We start from the raw sequence: 18,594 nt of genomic DNA on the forward strand, positions 1-18,594 counted from the left end.
GATCATTAATTAATCATTTTTTACACTGAGGAATGTGCATAAATATGTTATTAGTTATTGCCCGTGTTAATGTATATAAATTTATATACTAAAACACAAAGAATAAAACGTTTAAAGAGTTGCCAAAAGATTTGTCCTGCAAAAAAACGGCGGGGAGTCGGCGATGAAATTCCCGTGTATAAAGTCAGCGTAAGGCCATATTTTACCGATATTTAAAATAAAATTTTGCATAAAGTACAGTATATATAAAAATTTTTATTGGTTGTTACGTTAATGACATATGTTGGTTTTTATGAATATTTATTTTTTTAAAGATTTTTGTTTTAAAAACCTTTTTTTAAAACGAAAGAAAGATGGGTGCTTTTGGCCTGCAAAATTTTATGACAAACATATGTCATTAACGTAACAACCAATAAAAACTTTTACATATACTGTACTTTATGCAAAATTTTATTTTGAATATCGGTAAAATATGGTCTTACGCCGACTTTATACACGGGAATTTCATCGTCGACTCCCTGCCGTTTTTTTGCAGGACAAATCTTTTGCCAACTCTTGAAACGTTTTATTCTTTGTGTTTTAGTATATAAATTTATATACATTAACATGGGCAATAACTCATAACATATTTATGCACATTCCTCAGTGTAAAAAATGATTAAATAATGATCTATTTTCTTCAAATATCGTTTAGAAATACGGCCCTATTTCGCAAAACACGTGATATCATAATGCATCATCGTCTTGTGTCACCTAAAAGCGCGCGCTTTCAAAATAAGTTTTTATAGGTTTTAGTTTGTAAAATTAAAAAATTGACACGGGAAAAGAAAGATAACATATTTATGCATAATCCTCAGTGTAAAAAATAAAAAATTAACGCTCTATTTTCTTCAAATATTGTTTGGAAAGGCGGCACTATTTAGCAAAATACGAGATATCATTATGCATTGTCTTCCGTCACCTAAAAGCGCGCGCTTTCAAAATAAGTTTTTTATAGGTTTTAGTTTGTAAAATTAAAAAATTGACACGGCAAAAGAAAGATAACATGTTCTTGCACATTAATATTAAAAAAAATATTAATTTACCGCTTATTTTGTTTCAAATACTGTCTAAAATACTGTATATATATTTACGCGAAAATAAAATTTATCGCGGTAATTAAAATGCAAAATCCCCGCTGTTTTGAAAAAAAAAATTTGGCCGAAGTGTCCGGGGGCCGAAGTGTCTGGTTACCTCTAGTTATAGCCTTAGTTGTCGCGCAAATACGTTAATTTTTATTCAAGAAACTTTAAAAATACCCAAAATTTTAATTTCCTTAGCAGCTTTAACTTTATAGTCTAGATTTCGAAAGTTGTATTATTGAAAATGTGCAAACAGTCCTACTTTATATTAAACTTTAAAAAAATATGCATTAAAAATGTTTTTAATAATACAATTATCATATTTGGCACGTTAAAACCTTTGCAGGTGGCCAATAACTTGATTTTTTTTTAGTTAAATAAAGTGCGATGATGGTTAACATTGGCTTATATATATACTTTTTGCTATAATCTTTACATGATATCTTTTGTTATGTTAAATATTAGCATAGTTAATATTTTTTTATTATTTTTACCAATTTTTTTTTATATTTAAATTCACATTTATTAAAAACAACTTTTCGTTAAAGAAAATTACTTTTTATTTAAATTTTGTAACTGTTTTTTTTTTGTTTATTTATTCAAGCACACGCCTGTTGTTTATACTTTCATATGGCATATAGACTTCGCAGTCGGGACTTCGAAAAATGTGATTGATCGGAGGTTTGGGCATTGTGTTTGTTAAATTTTGAGCTAAATAGAAAAAAATACAAAATTGTTCCCTACTTGTATAGGAAATTTAAAATTACCCTGGTACAAAGAAAGGATTAATTAAATTTGTGAATTTCAATTAAGAAGTTGAATTAAACTTGCTTTCTTTGCCATTAACGAAACCTTTTTAGCATTGTGCGCCGGTAAACACTATACTCCAACAAAGCGTAAATAATTTATCGACAAAGCGTCTATAATTTAATTTGTCGCTTTGTATTTGACTTTTTTATTTTGTTAAAACATTTATAACACTAGCAATTACAAATATTTGGCTTTAGCTATATTCTAATATTTTCTATATTGTTATTACGCAATGTTGACTGGGTCTTGTTTGTATAAATATTAGATTAAAAAAAAGTTTACACGACACGATAAAATAATTTTATAGGGTACCACACTCCTTTTTTTGTCAAAGCTAAACCATATAATAAATTAGTAAACAATATTTTTATTTAACATTATTTACCTGGATTGCGTTGCAAATCTCGACTGGGTTCAATTGGATCAATTTCCAAATACGAATTTTCGTCTATATCTTCATACCCCTCCATGAAGTAATATTGAAAGTTTAAATACTTTTTAAATTGTTTTAAATAAAACAAATACGGTTTTAATAAGCTTCAAAATCTGCACTAAAAGAGCATTCAAAAATCTTAGCTATCATTTTTAATTTTCTTTGAAATGCAATTAATTAAATAATATTCAAACCTTAAATTCCATTTAAGTACCAACTCTTAACTTTCCATAAATTTAAATACAACTTTAAAAATTGTATCTTGATACTTAGTTTTATATTTACTTTGCTAGGTTTTTGTTTGCTTAACAAAGCCTTATTTTATTTAACGACAAGCGTGTTTTCAGACTTGATTTATCTGCGTAGGTTACGCCTATTAGTTTGTGTAACGGGCCGTGTACCCAACCCTACAGTTTTAAAATTACCCATTTTAAACTTGCGGGAATTTTTTTTATTCCGAAAAATCACATGTCTAATGATAAAAAGGCAAAAATTTGCAATATGCATACAATATATTGGTGATTATAGATAACCATAATTCATAAATTTAATATTAAAAACGAAGGAACCTTCTGTTTAATCTAAGTAACTGTACTACCCGCTTAAACAATGCTAAAATTAAACCACAAAAATACTTTAGCAGATGTAGGGAATTGGGTCAGGTGGGTGACAGAAAGGTCCAGCAATGTATTAAAATACTTAAATATATTCCTAGGTAAAAACTTATTCAAATAGAATTTTGGCTAACATACTTTATTGGTAACAATATATACAAAAACGGGGGGCGATAATATTACAATATTACAGTACGCTAAATCATTTCTAAACTAACATCATTATCATATAAAATGCACTACTCCTTTCTCCACAATCACAATTATCAAAAAATACAACACACTCACAACTTCGCCTTCCACGTAAAGCGACATCTTAATCAAATGGTACATAATAGACACAAACTAAATTATTCTGCGATGCGAAAATAAATAATATACTGGGTTAAATAATACAAAACTACATTACATGGCTGTACGTTTCACTGTCAATTAAAAATGGATGGTAATTCAAGACTTGTATGTCTTTTTTTTATTACAACAGTAAAAGTAAACTTTTATTACAACAGTAAACCTATACGACTTAGTCTAAAGTAAACTACTTCAATCTGTATACAGATACCTATAGGTATAAGGCATACGCGCTATAGTTATAAATTTCTTCGCTTTAATATTTTTAACAAAAATTTAACGAGTTTTTTAGCCAACACAAAAAATGACAAATTTATATCCAAGGTATCTAGGTTTAGGCATAAAACTAAAATAAAATGAAAAAAATAGTACTAGGCACAAGGAAATATGCATGCGTTAATTGAAATGTTAACATTACTCCTTATATGCACATTTAAAAGTAACCATAACAAATCATATATGTGCATTTAAAAGTAACCATAACAAATCATTATTGTACGACTATAACAATACACTTTCCTAAATAAATAAAAAAATATTATGTTAAGTATAGAAATGAAAAAAGTATGTTTACGTTAGTTTGAAGGAAACATTTTAAAAAGAGCATTGTGTTTTATTTAATATTAGGTTTGTTTTGAAAATTAAAATTTTTTTTTCAATTTTCTAAAAAACTTTTGACTGCCTGAAATTTTTTATCTTATATGAAACAAATGTAAAAATCACAAAACATTTAAAAAGGTGTTTTGTTGTTGCAATATTTCCCAACTTTAAACGATTTACATTGTCGACATGTATTATATTCTTTTATATGTGCTGTCGTTAAGGGGACTTTCCGCACGAACGCCCTTTTCCGGTTCTGGTGATAACTCTTCTTGATCATTCTTCCATGCAGTAAAAATAAGGATATTAAACGCAACTCTTTAGTAATTCCAAAAGTAATCTGATAGTTGGTCACATTCTCTAATTTTCGCATAAACTTCGTTGTCGATACACAAGTGAATTTGAATTTTAAAAGAAAAACGAACAACATTTTTTACTAAAATTTCGTTTTCTATTTTTTTGCTATTATCAAGTAAATGCCATACTAGTTTAAGGAAGTTGTGTATACATTCTGTTCCCTGGTTTTGTAATCGAAAGGCGACTTGTATAAAATTGTTAGGGTCAAGTAAGCAGTTATGAGGAATTTTACCTATTTTATCTAAATCGGGTTAATTTTTTGGATTAGTAAAAAGAAAGGCTAACAATATTCCTTTATCGTTGGTTAATATTTCGCAATGTTTTGCAAGAATGTCAATAAATAGGGTAATAGTTTTTCTTGAACCGTAATGTTTTATATTGTTTAGTAAAAAAAACAAAAAATCCAGAAGATCTATAAATAAAAGGTTTGAATAAGTTTATAAAATTTTTTGCTAAATACTTTTCCAAAACATTTAATTACTTCTTTTCTTTGTAAATTGGCAATTTCATTTTACCCAATTTTCAAGTTAAAAGCTAGTCACTTCCATAATCCATTTCAAACTTTTGAAGTGATGCCGTTGCCATACATACAAAACATACGTGATCGAATAAACCCACCGACCACCTGTTTATCAAGTGAAAATGAAATAGATCGCATGAATCGTACGGATCGATTTAGGTTTAGTCAGGGATGGAGTTAGGGTTTAATTAAGAAAACCCATTTAATATACTTTAATTTATTCAAAACAAAATATTTTAAAGGCACCCATTTCAAGTGCCCTGGACAATTTGGCACAGCATTTTGATCATTTAAATTTTTTTAAAAGGATAATAAAAATTAACAAAAAGTTTAATTTTTTGCAAATTTATAACAAAATTACCTCCTTATAAAAAATTGTTTTAAAAATATTAAAAAAATATTACGTTTAATAAACCGTGACGAGTTTAAATATATATTTTTTCACTTTTTTGTATCATATTCATGTGTAGTTTTAGAAACAAGTCCAGATAAAAAAATAAATAGCTTAAATGTCCTATTAGCAGGCTCGTTTCTATCATATAAAACTTTTACCTTTCTTGTTTTCATTAACAGCCTTATCCAACAACGGAAACGGCATAAAAAATAGCACTAACAGACTAAGCTATTTATTTGTTTTTTACTTTGTAAATTATTTTTAAACGTTAATTAAAGGTTATACACGTCAATATAGACGCAATTCCTTTAATTGTATAAAGGCAAGAAGTAAGAAAACTGTTGAAATTTGAAAATGAATCAGGAAACATACCAAGCACTTGCATCATACTTGGAGCAAACTTTATCACCCGATACTGCTACTAGAAAACAAGGTTTGTGTTATATATATTTGTTGTAATGCAGTTTAATGACAAAACACAATGGAGCTCTATTAACTTCGTCCGCCGGTTTTAAGGGGTAGTATTAAAATTAAGTCTGGAAAGTAGGGCAGCGTGCACGCACGAGACTTTTTTCGGTGAAAAAATGCACACCTGAAATTAACGTTTTGCACGCCTGGTTTTTAAAAAAATTTGTGAACGCGCAATACTGACGCCTTGTAGCATATTTATGTTAAATTAAAGTTAAACACGCAAACGTTAATCATGTGTGCACACGTAGACCAAAAATTTTGGCACGCATGCACTTGCGGTCACACTATTTTTTACGCTTGCGCGCACAAGATCTCGTCGAGAACTGCCCTACTTTCCAGACTGGATTAAAATGAATGCGGAAAAGGGCGGAATTGGGAAGAGAAGAAAAGGGTAAGCTAATAAAAAATTCCGCCCTTCTGCATAAACTTAGCAGATGGCGATAAAAGAGGGTCCAACACAATATACATTTAACCTTTTTTTAGCTGAAAAATTTCTGGAGAGTGTGGAAGGAAATCAAGGTTATGGATTAATGTTGCTTAAGATTGTTGAGGATGGGGGTAAGCAGGGGTCAAATAGCGTCACTCTCGCTTCTGCAATTACTTTCAAAAATTTTATCAAAAGAAATTGGAGAGTTGTAAGTATAACTGTGTAACATAGTTAGAACTTTATGTTGTGTTAATGCCATATTGTTAATTCGTATATTCAGGTGACAGAATTTAAAAAAAATAAGGAAAACAAATCAACTGTAAATCAAACGACAATAAATTTTTTAAAAAACTTTATCTTAAATTCTATATCACCCATCTTGTTAATTAATTTAATTTTTTTTTAATTTTGTGCATTGATTTTCTCTGTTACGAAGCCATGTTAATAGAGAAAGGCTTCAACCATGCCTAAACCATATTTACTTGACATTATAATTGGCCTATATAATATTTTTTAATATTAACCCTTATTAAACTTACAACAAAATTTCTTAACAAAAAAACCTTTACTGTGTTATTTCATATTCCTTTTTTTGTATATATACATTTTATCCTCAAAGAAAGAAGGTTAAATGCACAACCTAACATAGAGTAACATAAATTCCTCGACCCAGTCGATTAGCAGTTTGAGTTCTTACATAGATCATAATTGCCCAATATTTATGCTGCTGATTAAGTGTTGGCTTAGCAGCAGTTCATATTGTTTATACCGCCTTACTTAAGGGCGCTACAGCATTAGAGCATGGAGGTTTAAACCATTGATCCTATGTGGTGTATATTATTGTAATTTCTTAATTTTTTAATACTTTTAGGTTGAAGATGCACCTAATAAAATTACTGAAGAAGATAGAAATACGATCAAGTTAAATATTGTGGATCTTATGCTCACCAGTCCGGAGCAATACCAAAAACAGCTTAGTGAAGCTATTAGTATTATAGGTAACTTTTGGTTTTATGCCATTGTAAATTTAACTTATAGACATTTTAAACCCGAATACAGCTTGACCTGATGACAAATTGCCCCCAGACAAACCAACTTAACACCTTTTTTATGTTTAGTAATTTTGTGTTTAAGTTGTTTTTAGGTATACTTGACTGTCATCGTACTAATTAATTAAAATAAGAACTGAATATGGTTAATATGTCAAAAAAATTAATTGAATAAAATAATAATTTTTAATGGTTTTGTACTTTTTGTTATAGATAGTTTTATTTTAAACTGGATATTGGTTAAAACTATGTAATAAAATATTTATTTCTTTAGGTCGTGAAGATTTTCCTGAAAAATGGCCAAGCCTTTTGGAAGATATGAACAAGAAGTTCCAATCTGGAGATTTTCATATCATCAATGGGGTGTTAAGAACAGCTCATTCTTTGTTTAAAAGGTATAACATATTTGTATTAAGTTAGAACAAAAAACTTATGTTATTTTGTGAAAAATTTTCTATAATTTTGCTATTTAACTTATTAAACTGAGCAGCGTTATATACAGTAATTCATACTTTAATAAAATTATATACATATTTTTATTCATGTTTAGGTAAAGATAGGTTTAAAAGATGATTTACTAAAAAAGTAATTGCCCTAACAATCATACATTTGAAAAAAAATTGTTTAACATTTGTTTTATCATAAACCATTCTATTAAATCACTTCTATTTTACAGGTATAGACACGAGTTTAGATCTGACCATTTGTGGTTGGAAATCAAACATGTGCTGGCAACATTTGCATCGCCTCTAACCCAGTTATTTGACAGCACATTTAAACTTGCAGAACAGCATTCAAGTGACAAGAATGCATTAAAGGTATGTGCTAAAGCTAAGTAATAAATTGGTAGGTTTTACAAAAGGCCTAAAATATATAAATATACAGTCTTAGGATTGGCATTTGGTATGTAATAGTTTGAAGTTTTTGTCCATTTTTTTCTTTGTTTTAGATTTTATTCAGCTCACTGGTTCTTATTTCAAAGATCTTTTACAGTTTGAATTATCAGGTACAGCTACAAAATTTGTTTTAATTTATTAATATTTTTATACAAAATTAATAAAAATCTTTAAATAGATCATATAAATACCTAAAGTCTTAAACTTTATTTAATCTTTATGTGATAGGATCTACCAGAGTTTTTCGAGGATAATATGAAAATGTGGATGACTCATTTCCATGCGCTACTAACAACTGACAACACACTGCTTCACACCCAGGCAAGTTTACAAAATTGCTAAATAATGTTTGCAGATTATTTTGATTTTTTTCCTGGATTTAATTTTTTGAGTATTGTAAATGATGATAATTAAATTTTGGCACCGTTGTTGATAAACCAATGTCGAAAGTGTGAACCTAAATTTTTATTAGTTAATGTTATCTTTCAAATTGTAATCTTTGTTTGTTAAAAAAAAATTGTTAAAAAAAATAAATAATTAACTTAGGATGAGGAAGAGGCAGGGTATGTTGAACTTTTGAAGTCACAAATTTGTGACAATGTTGCTTTGTATGCACAAAAATATGATGAAGAATTTGCACCCTACCTTCCACAGTTTGTGACCGCGGTGTGGACTTTATTGACCAACACTGGGAACCAAGTTAAATATGATCTGGTGAGTTATAGAAATGATTTTTTACTTATAAAAAAATTGTTATATAGGCCGATATACTTTTTTTAAAGTAATTTTGTGAATAAATAGTTTTTAAATAAAAAGCTTTTTTTTTCGATTACAATTTTTTGTATAAAAATTATCTGTATAGATTAAAATGAGTTTTTATGCCAAAAATTTTTATTCATGCTTATTTAATGTCAACTTATACCTTATCTTTTTTTTTATATCAAGTCTAAACAAACATCTTACATTTAAATTGCGTGAAAGATGTTACTGCATTTATACCTTTAAATTTTTCATAAATTTATTAAAAATCACCAAACCTAACCTGACATTTATGTTTACAGTTAGTTGCAAATGCAATTGGGTTTTTGCAATCAGTTTGTGAGCGACAGCAATATAAATCTTTGTTCGAGGCTGAAAATGTTCTTAATTCTATTTGTGAAAAGGTAAGCTCTCAAGTTTATTTTGATTTTTGTACCTCAAAAATGTTGGAAATCACTTAAAATATATTATTTGTATTAATGCTGTCATGTATTATCATTTTTGTTGCTTTATACAAGTTGCGAAATATTTTCATTGTTGTTGTTTTTTTATTGTTGTAATCTACAGGTTGTTGTGCCAAATATGGAGTTCAGAAAAGCAGATGAGGAACAATTTGAAGACAATCCCGAAGAATATATCAGAAGGGATTTGGAAGGATCTGGTAACAAAAAAAAAAAAACAATATTTTTACTAATTTTTTTTAGTAATTTTTTATTGGATGTTATATAAAATTTAAATATATATTGAAAATTTGAAAGTTAATCCTTAGATTACTCTATTTTTTTGTATAAGTTTTATTTTTTTTTTGTTAATTAGATGTTGATACAAGGCGACGAGCGGCTTGTGACTTGGTTCGGGGTTTAACAAAATACTTCGAAGCTCCTGTCACTCAGATTTTCTCACAATATGTTGGAAGTATGTTGCAGGTACTAAACTTTAATATATTATTAAAAGTGTAATAACTCTAAACTCAACATTTTAACAAAATTAGGTGTAAAACATTTTAGGAAAAATTTCAAATATTTAATTAAAAATTTATCAATAATTATAATGAAATAATCACCCTACATCTAATAGCAATACAGTGCCAACCCATCTGGTAATTGGAAAAACAAAGATGCTGCCATCTACTTGGTGACATCCTTGGCACAAAAGGGTTCTACTGCTAAAATGGGGACGACCAAAGCCAACCAATTGGTTAACTTACAGGAGTTCTTTGCTTCCCATATTATAACCGAGCTAAATAAACCTAATGGTAAGATTCTTAAACTAAATTTTTTCACTGATTTTACAAAATTTTACAAAATTGAAAACATTATAAATCAAGTTGTTATTTTAGTTCAATGTTAATTGCATAATTACTTTAGGTATTAAACATTTTTTAATAAAAAATATTAACATTTTTTCTTTATTTTTAAAAGTTTATGCTATATTTTATTACTTACAAGTTTGTCAAGTACAAAAACTTTTGTAAGTTATAAATGATCACTTATTTTTGCCTTAGTGAATGAGTTACCTGTCTTAAAATCTGATTCCATTCGCTACATTGTTACTTTTCGGAGTCTGCTCGGCAAGGATCTCCTAATATCGGTCTTTCCTTATCTTATCAACTTGTTATCATCAAGCAGTAATGTTGTACATACTTATGCTGCTCATGCTATTGAGAGAATCTTGCTAATAAAAGCTGAAGGAAATACCACAATGTAAGAATATGCTTTTAAAATTTTGGCTTTAATTTTTATTCAAATGTAATATTTGTATACCAAAAAATTTCTTAATTGTAAGAATACAGAAATAGATGTTTTTCTTTGAGTTTTTTAAAACTAGTAGTGCTTGCCCTATGGACTGCAATTTAACCTATATGGCCTGTTTACATTACATTGCTTGTGAAAGTAGAGGCAGAACCATACACTGGGTCTTGGTATTTTTGGTGCATTTTGTGTACCTTCAGAATTGACATATATGTATAATCTGAAAAGCTTTTTTTATAAAAAAATAAGAAAGTTAAAGTAAATGTTTTTATTTACTCAAGGATCACAAAATCTGATATCGATCCCCATCTTGAGATGTTGCTCACCAAACTCTTCGCAGCCATGCAACTTCCGGGATCGGAGGAAAACGAATACCTGATGAAATCATTGATGCGAGTGCTTTCGCTCTCTAAGGAGTCCTTGCTTCCATATATGGGTGTTTTAGTTAAGGGATTAGCAGAGAAGTTAGTGGGGGTTAGCAAGGTGTGGAAAATATGTTTTTATTTTCAATATTATTTTATGACCTGATCATTTCTAGTTTATAGTTACTGATAAAGACTATTAAAAATAGGCTTTTTCAATAATTAATAATCCAAAAATATCTATAATTTTTTTTTAAGAAAATTGTGATTTATTATTTTTTAACGAATTTAAAGTTTGCGCATTTTCTGATTTCTTTTGCTAAATATTTTAAAGTAAAAAAAAATTTGTCACATTAATAGTTTTTTTTTGCATCTTTTAGAATCCCAGCAAGCCCCACTTCAATCATTATTTATTTGAAGCTTTGTCATTATGCATTCGAATCACTTGTGCTAACGATAAAAACAATGTGACTGGATTTGAGGATGCTTTGTTTCCAGTTTTTACTGAAATTCTTATGAAAGATGTCACTGAATTTATACCTTACGTCTTTCAAGGTATTTTTAGGGTCTAATAGGGTTTTATTTTAAAATGGTTTCAGGCCAATTATGTTTATATAAACTAAAAGTAGTTTTTTACAATGTTAAATTACTCTAAAATTAGAGGTTTTTTTTAATCTAATTTTTTTTTTTTTATTTTTAATTACATACCCAAAATTTTCATTAAAAATTTTGTAATTATTTTAGTGATGTCCTTGTTATTGGAGATCCATGAGCCACCTATACCCGACTCGTACATGCAATTATTTCCCCTTCTTCTTACACCTATATTGTGGGATCGACCGGGTAACATACCGCCCCTGGTGAGATTACTACAGGCCTTTATTGAGAAGGTAAGATTCAAAATTTAAAAATTAAATAAACAGATTTCTAACTAACTTTCACAGGAATAAATTTTTTTTTAATATTTTTATTTTAAAGTATGTCATCATAAATATGTTTCTGTAGTTTCAATCTATAGAAATGTTTGAAAAAAAAAGGTTTATAAATTATTGTTTTGTTATAACAGAGTGGTGATCACATTACCAGTTCAGGAAAATTAAACAACTTGCTCGGGGTCTTTCAGAAGTTGATTGCATCAAAAACTAATGACCATCAAGGGTTTTATCTAATCAATTCAATGGTGGAACACTTTAAACCGTAAGCTTTTAATATTTAGTTAAATCGTATTATTACCAAAAATAATGTGTATTTAACAAAATATTAAATTTTGAATATTAGTTGCATTACAGGTATAGTTTTAACGTAGAAAGTTTAATAAATATTTAAATCTGAAAAAAAAATTAACAATTTTTTTTCAATGTTTTTGTACACAATTTTTTTTTCTAGGAAAGCTTTGGAGAGTTCGATGAAGCAAGTATATTCGTTATTATTTCAGCGTTTAATGAAGAGCAAAACAACAAAGTTTGTGCGTGGGGTTTTGGTATTTTTCTCACTTTACATTATCCGAAACTCATCTGACTCATTTCAAAATCTTGTCGACTCGATTCAAGCTAAGTAAGATAAAATGTATTGTGACTAAATCACTTTGTTTATTTTTAAAAGATTTGAAATATTTGGATTCTTTAAGTTATCACATTTTAAGGAATTTTGATAATCTTAATTTTAAAATAAATTACATACCTGTTACCTTATTATGTTTATTACTACCTATTTTTTGTAAGTAATGGTTCCTTCTGATGTAGATTAACATAATTGTTAAATAATCTTTTAAATTGTTAAAAAAAATGATAAATTTTTTTTGTTCATGCAGAATGTTTGGTATGGTTGTTGAAAAGTTAATAATCAGTGACGTTCAGAAAGTATCTGGAAAAATGGAAAGAAAAATCTGTTCCGTTGGTTTTTCGAAACTTTTAACATCTTGTTCTGCGCTTTTGGATGAAAACTACTCAAACTTGTGGTAATTATTTCATTTAAAAAATGTTTTTAATTTTATTAAGGTGATCTTTATGTAAATTATCTTAAATAATTTTTTTTTCCAGTTTCTTAAAATAGTTAACCAAACTAAAATACTTTTTTAAATAAAAGTAATGTTGGTTTTTATTAATTTAGGCCTCGTCTTCTTGAGTCTGTGATTGGTTTGTTTGAATTACCTGAGGACGAATCAGTGCCCGATGATGAACATTTTATCGAGATTGAAGACACACCAGGTAAAACAAAAAAAATTTAAGAGGCCTTTGATAAATACATAAAATATTACTCTAATAAATTAAGGGCAAGCTAAAATAAAGAATAAATTTTAGTAAATTTAATTTTCAGTAGATTTAACTTTTTTTGCAATCCTAATTTTTAAGGTTTTTGTAAGTTGATACCATTGTTTTCAGAAACATGTCAATATTAGTTAAATTTAATTTTTAACCAGGATACCAGGCTGCTTACTCACAACTTGCATTTGCTGGCAAGAAAGAACATGATCCTGTTAAGATTGATAATCCAAAGTTGTATTTAGCCCAATCTTTGGGTTCGCTTTGCAAACATTTTCCTGGCAGGGTAAATACACAATTTATTTAATTCTTATGATAAAATCATTCAAATATAATTCAATAACCGCAGTTAAATTTAAAGACATGAAAAATGTGACAATTGCAAAGTATGTAATCCTTTAACTATTTATAATAAATAAATATCCCATATTTTTGGTTAAAAACTCAACTTTTAAGTTTGATTAATAAAAATTGTGGCCTGCTAAATCGGGTTATTATTTATTTTCTGTTGTTTAGGTTCCAGGAATGCTTGGGTTTGTAGATGCCAAAGCTGGACAATTCTTACAAGGTTACCTAAGTGCTGCTCAAATTCAACTCACGTGACACTGCAAATACATTATGACGTCATTAAAGTTCATTTCACTGCGTTTAGAAATCATGATGCTGTTTTTTGCTGCCATTTGTAGTTTAACTAACTTAGTTGTCTGTAAAGTTCACGAGTTTTGTTAATAAATTTTTCTGAAATCGAGAAAGACTTTTGTTTTTGTTGTATATATACATAAAACATATATATGTGTAAAATAAGCAACTGAAAAAAGGAATCAAAACACCACGGTAAATTAAAAGTTTAACTTAGAATTTTTGTTATATTATAAGTTAAATTTAGTATTATTTTTTTGGTGGAAATTAATTACTGCCTATTAGAAAAAGCTGTCTGAATAATTTAATTAGTTTCTGCATGAGATTTGGGCAAATAACATCATTATTGATATTTTTAACTATACTCAACATCTTATAAAAATGACCAATGATCATAAAACTATGATCATTGACTTGACTTTTATTTAGAAAAGATGAGTGCATGATGAATGTGACATTTTGGGCTTGCCGATTTTCTTAAAATGGCATCTTGGAAGCAAGATTTATTGTGAATTTTGTTTTACTTTTTATTTACATTAATTCGCACATATTTACCAAAACATTTGATTCCGAAAATAACTAAACTGCACCATAACGGAACCCGGCGGGTACCACAAATTGTCACCGCAATTTAATTTAATAAAAAATTCCTTTCTCTTTTTGAAAGAAATAAACAAAGTGTTAGGGCTTTATGGGTTCATGGTACCTTAAGCTTAGAGTTATTAAATGTTATAACGTACATATGTAAGGGCGTGTGTTTCGGATTAAGTAAACATTAGCTACGAAATACTTTACATTTGTACATTAAAATGTATTATTAGATTAAAAGTTAAAGTTAATTTATAATAGCAAATGACTGACAGTGTCGACATTTATTCGCAAATAGCCAGTGGGCAGTCAGCAGTGGCAGAGAAAACTGACGGGTGGTATCGTATAGGCTCGGCGAAAATCCTATCTTTTACTTTTTTTACTTAAAAAATAATTTATGTGTCATATTAATATCCCTTAAAATATATTTTTACTAGTTCAGGGCTTGCTAAAAATGCTACTGTTAAATTAAAATACTAAACAATGGAAGATAATCAAGGTAAGAACAATTTAAAAACTATTTATTGTTGGATAAAATTAGGGCTGTAAGGTTATTTATAAACAGCTCAGTTTTATGATAATGCCTTGGATTTTTTTTATATTTATTATATGAATTGTTTTTAGCCATAACAGACCGAGATTTAAACATTCAACCCTCCCAAACTGACGAAACACGAGTACGAAAAGAAAAAAGTCAAAGCAATTGGTCCAAGTTATTTCGTCCCTGGAAATGGAAGAAGAAAAAAAGAAGTGAAAAATTTACTAAAACCGCCACAAGTAAGTTATTGGGCAACTATTTGTGTATGACATTATGTAATATTTGTATACCAAAAAATTTCTTAATTGTAAGAATACAGAAATAGATGTTTTTCTTTGAGTTTTTTAAAACTAGTAGTGCTTGCCCTATGGACTGCAATTTAACCTATATGGCCTGTTTACATTACATTGCTTGTGAAAGTAGAGGCAGAACCATACACTGGGTCTTGGTATTTTTGGTGCATTTTGTGTACCTTCAGAATTGACATATATGTATAATCTGAAAAGCTTTTTTTATAAAAAAATAAGAAAGTTAAAGTAAATGTTTTTATTTACTCAAGGATCACAAAATCTGATATCGATCCCCATCTTGAGATGTTGCTCACCAAACTCTTCGCAGCCATGCAACTTCCGGGATCGGAGGAAAACGAATACCTGATGAAATCATTGATGCGAGTGCTTTCGCTCTCTAAGGAGTCCTTGCTTCCATATATGGGTGTTTTAGTTAAGGGATTAGCAGAGAAGTTAGTGGGGGTTAGCAAGGTGTGGAAAATATGTTTTTATTTTCAATATTATTTTATGACCTGATCATTTCTAGTTTATAGTTACTGATAAAGACTATTAAAAATAGGCTTTTTCAATAATTAATAATCCAAAAATATCTATAATTTTTTTTTAAGAAAATTGTGATTTATTATTTTTTAACGAATTTAAAGTTTGCGCATTTTCTGATTTCTTTTGCTAAATATTTTAAAGTAAAAAAAAATTTGTCACATTAATAGTTTTTTTTTGCATCTTTTAGAATCCCAGCAAGCCCCACTTCAATCATTATTTATTTGAAGCTTTGTCATTATGCATTCGAATCACTTGTGCTAACGATAAAAACAATGTGACTGGATTTGAGGATGCTTTGTTTCCAGTTTTTACTGAAATTCTTATGAAAGATGTCACTGAATTTATACCTTACGTCTTTCAAGGTATTTTTAGGGTCTAATAGGGTTTTATTTTAAAATGGTTTCAGGCCAATTATGTTTATATAAACTAAAAGTAGTTTTTTACAATGTTAAATTACTCTAAAATTAGAGGTTTTTTTTAATCTAATTTTTTTTTTTTTATTTTTAATTACATACCCAAAATTTTCATTAAAAATTTTGTAATTATTTTAGTGATGTCCTTGTTATTGGAGATCCATGAGCCACCTATACCCGACTCGTACATGCAATTATTTCCCCTTCTTCTTACACCTATATTGTGGGATCGACCGGGTAACATACCGCCCCTGGTGAGATTACTACAGGCCTTTATTGAGAAGGTAAGATTCAAAATTTAAAAATTAAATAAACAGATTTCTAACTAACTTTCACAGGAATAAATTTTTTTTTAATATTTTTATTTTAAAGTATGTCATCATAAATATGTTTCTGTAGTTTCAATCTATAGAAATGTTTGAAAAAAAAAGGTTTATAAATTATTGTTTTGTTATAACAGAGTGGTGATCACATTACCAGTTCAGGAAAATTAAACAACTTGCTCGGGGTCTTTCAGAAGTTGATTGCATCAAAAACTAATGACCATCAAGGGTTTTATCTAATCAATTCAATGGTGGAACACTTTAAACCGTAAGCTTTTAATATTTAGTTAAATCGTATTATTACCAAAAATAATGTGTATTTAACAAAATATTAAATTTTGAATATTAGTTGCATTACAGGTATAGTTTTAACGTAGAAAGTTTAATAAATATTTAAATCTGAAAAAAAAATTAACAATTTTTTTTCAATGTTTTTGTACACAATTTTTTTTTCTAGGAAAGCTTTGGAGAGTTCGATGAAGCAAGTATATTCGTTATTATTTCAGCGTTTAATGAAGAGCAAAACAACAAAGTTTGTGCGTGGGGTTTTGGTATTTTTCTCACTTTACATTATCCGAAACTCATCTGACTCATTTCAAAATCTTGTCGACTCGATTCAAGCTAAGTAAGATAAAATGTATTGTGACTAAATCACTTTGTTTATTTTTAAAAGATTTGAAATATTTGGATTCTTTAAGTTATCACATTTTAAGGAATTTTGATAATCTTAATTTTAAAATAAATTACATACCTGTTACCTTATTATGTTTATTACTACCTATTTTTTGTAAGTAATGGTTCCTTCTGATGTAGATTAACATAATTGTTAAATAATCTTTTAAATTGTTAAAAAAAATGATAAATTTTTTTTGTTCATGCAGAATGTTTGGTATGGTTGTTGAAAAGTTAATAATCAGTGACGTTCAGAAAGTATCTGGAAAAATGGAAAGAAAAATCTGTTCCGTTGGTTTTTCGAAACTTTTAACATCTTGTTCTGCGCTTTTGGATGAAAACTACTCAAACTTGTGGTAATTATTTCATTTAAAAAATGTTTTTAATTTTATTAAGGTGATCTTTATGTAAATTATCTTAAATAATTTTTTTTTCCAGTTTCTTAAAATAGTTAACCAAACTAAAATACTTTTTTAAATAAAAGTAATGTTGGTTTTTATTAATTTAGGCCTCGTCTTCTTGAGTCTGTGATTGGTTTGTTTGAATTACCTGAGGACGAATCAGTGCCCGATGATGAACATTTTATCGAGATTGAAGACACACCAGGTAAAACAAAAAAAATTTAAGAGGCCTTTGATAAATACATAAAATATTACTCTAATAAATTAAGGGCAAGCTAAAATAAAGAATAAATTTTAGTAAATTTAATTTTCAGTAGATTTAACTTTTTTTGCAATCCTAATTTTTAAGGTTTTTGTAAGTTGATACCATTGTTTTCAGAAACATGTCAATATTAGTTAAATTTAATTTTTAACCAGGATACCAGGCTGCTTACTCACAACTTGCATTTGCTGGCAAGAAAGAACATGATCCTGTTAAGATTGATAATCCAAAGTTGTATTTAGCCCAATCTTTGGGTTCGCTTTGCAAACATTTTCCTGGCAGGGTAAATACACAATTTATTTAATTCTTATGATAAAATCATTCAAATATAATTCAATAACCGCAGTTAAATTTAAAGACATGAAAAATGTGACAATTGCAAAGTATGTAATCCTTTAACTATTTATAATAAATAAATATCCCATATTTTTGGTTAAAAACTCAACTTTTAAGTTTGATTAATAAAAATTGTGGCCTGCTAAATCGGGTTATTATTTATTTTCTGTTGTTTAGGTTCCAGGAATGCTTGGGTTTGTAGATGCCAAAGCTGGACAATTCTTACAAGGTTACCTAAGTGCTGCTCAAATTCAACTCACGTGACACTGCAAATACATTATGACGTCATTAAAGTTCATTTCACTGCGTTTAGAAATCATGATGCTGTTTTTTGCTGCCATTTGTAGTTTAACTAACTTAGTTGTCTGTAAAGTTCACGAGTTTTGTTAATAAATTTTTCTGAAATCGAGAAA

The 18,594-nt window shown here is 28.4% G+C and overlaps 2 protein-coding genes across 2 annotated transcripts; both read left to right on the forward strand.

The window, feature by feature from the left end:
• Positions 1–5,295: 5,295 nt before the first annotated feature.
• Positions 5,296–13,919, forward strand: LOC145751601 (exportin-2-like). Its single transcript, XM_082567783.1, has 22 exons — positions 5,296–5,633; positions 6,155–6,306; positions 6,970–7,096; positions 7,422–7,542; positions 7,824–7,965; positions 8,097–8,153; positions 8,272–8,364; positions 8,590–8,757; positions 9,105–9,206; positions 9,370–9,463; positions 9,619–9,728; positions 9,880–10,057; positions 10,307–10,505; positions 10,835–11,036; positions 11,296–11,470; positions 11,660–11,805; positions 11,982–12,112; positions 12,302–12,469; positions 12,726–12,872; positions 13,025–13,122; positions 13,335–13,462; positions 13,693–13,919. Exons 1-22 carry the CDS (start codon positions 5,555–5,557, stop codon positions 13,777–13,779), a joined length of 2,904 nt encoding a protein of 967 aa, XP_082423909.1. The 5' UTR covers positions 5,296–5,554; the 3' UTR covers positions 13,780–13,919.
• A 678-nt stretch (positions 13,920–14,597) lies between these two features.
• Positions 14,598–18,579, forward strand: LOC145750612 (exportin-2-like). Its single transcript, XM_082566683.1, has 11 exons — positions 14,598–14,902; positions 15,028–15,180; positions 15,501–15,702; positions 15,962–16,136; positions 16,326–16,471; positions 16,648–16,778; positions 16,968–17,135; positions 17,392–17,538; positions 17,691–17,788; positions 18,001–18,128; positions 18,359–18,579. The coding sequence occupies exons 3-11, from the start codon at positions 15,535–15,537 to the stop codon at positions 18,443–18,445; spliced, it is 1,248 nt and encodes a 415-aa protein (XP_082422809.1). The 5' UTR covers positions 14,598–14,902; positions 15,028–15,180; positions 15,501–15,534; the 3' UTR covers positions 18,446–18,579.
• The last annotated feature ends 15 nt before the right edge of the window (positions 18,580–18,594 follow it).

This window comes from Corella eumyota, chromosome 4, assembly GCF_963082875.1.
Source record: "Corella eumyota chromosome 4, kaCorEumy4.1, whole genome shotgun sequence".
Lineage (NCBI taxonomy): Eukaryota > Metazoa > Chordata > Ascidiacea > Phlebobranchia > Corellidae > Corella > Corella eumyota.

Coding starts and splice junctions, on each gene's coding strand:
- LOC145750612 (XM_082566683.1), top strand. CDS start 15,535: ATGTTGCTCACCAAACTCTTCGCAGCCATGCAACTTCCGGGATCGGAG. Junction 15,703..15,961: donor AGTTAGTGGGGGTTAGCAAG/GTGTGGAAAATA, acceptor TGCATCTTTTAG/AATCCCAGCAAGCCCCACTT. Junction 18,129..18,358: donor GCAAACATTTTCCTGGCAGG/GTAAATACACAA, acceptor TCTGTTGTTTAG/GTTCCAGGAATGCTTGGGTT.
- LOC145751601 (XM_082567783.1), top strand. CDS start 5,555: ATGAATCAGGAAACATACCAAGCACTTGCATCATACTTGGAGCAAACT. Junction 9,464..9,618: donor AAGGGATTTGGAAGGATCTG/GTAACAAAAAAA, acceptor TTTGTTAATTAG/ATGTTGATACAAGGCGACGA. Junction 12,470..12,725: donor GTCGACTCGATTCAAGCTAA/GTAAGATAAAAT, acceptor TTGTTCATGCAG/AATGTTTGGTATGGTTGTTG.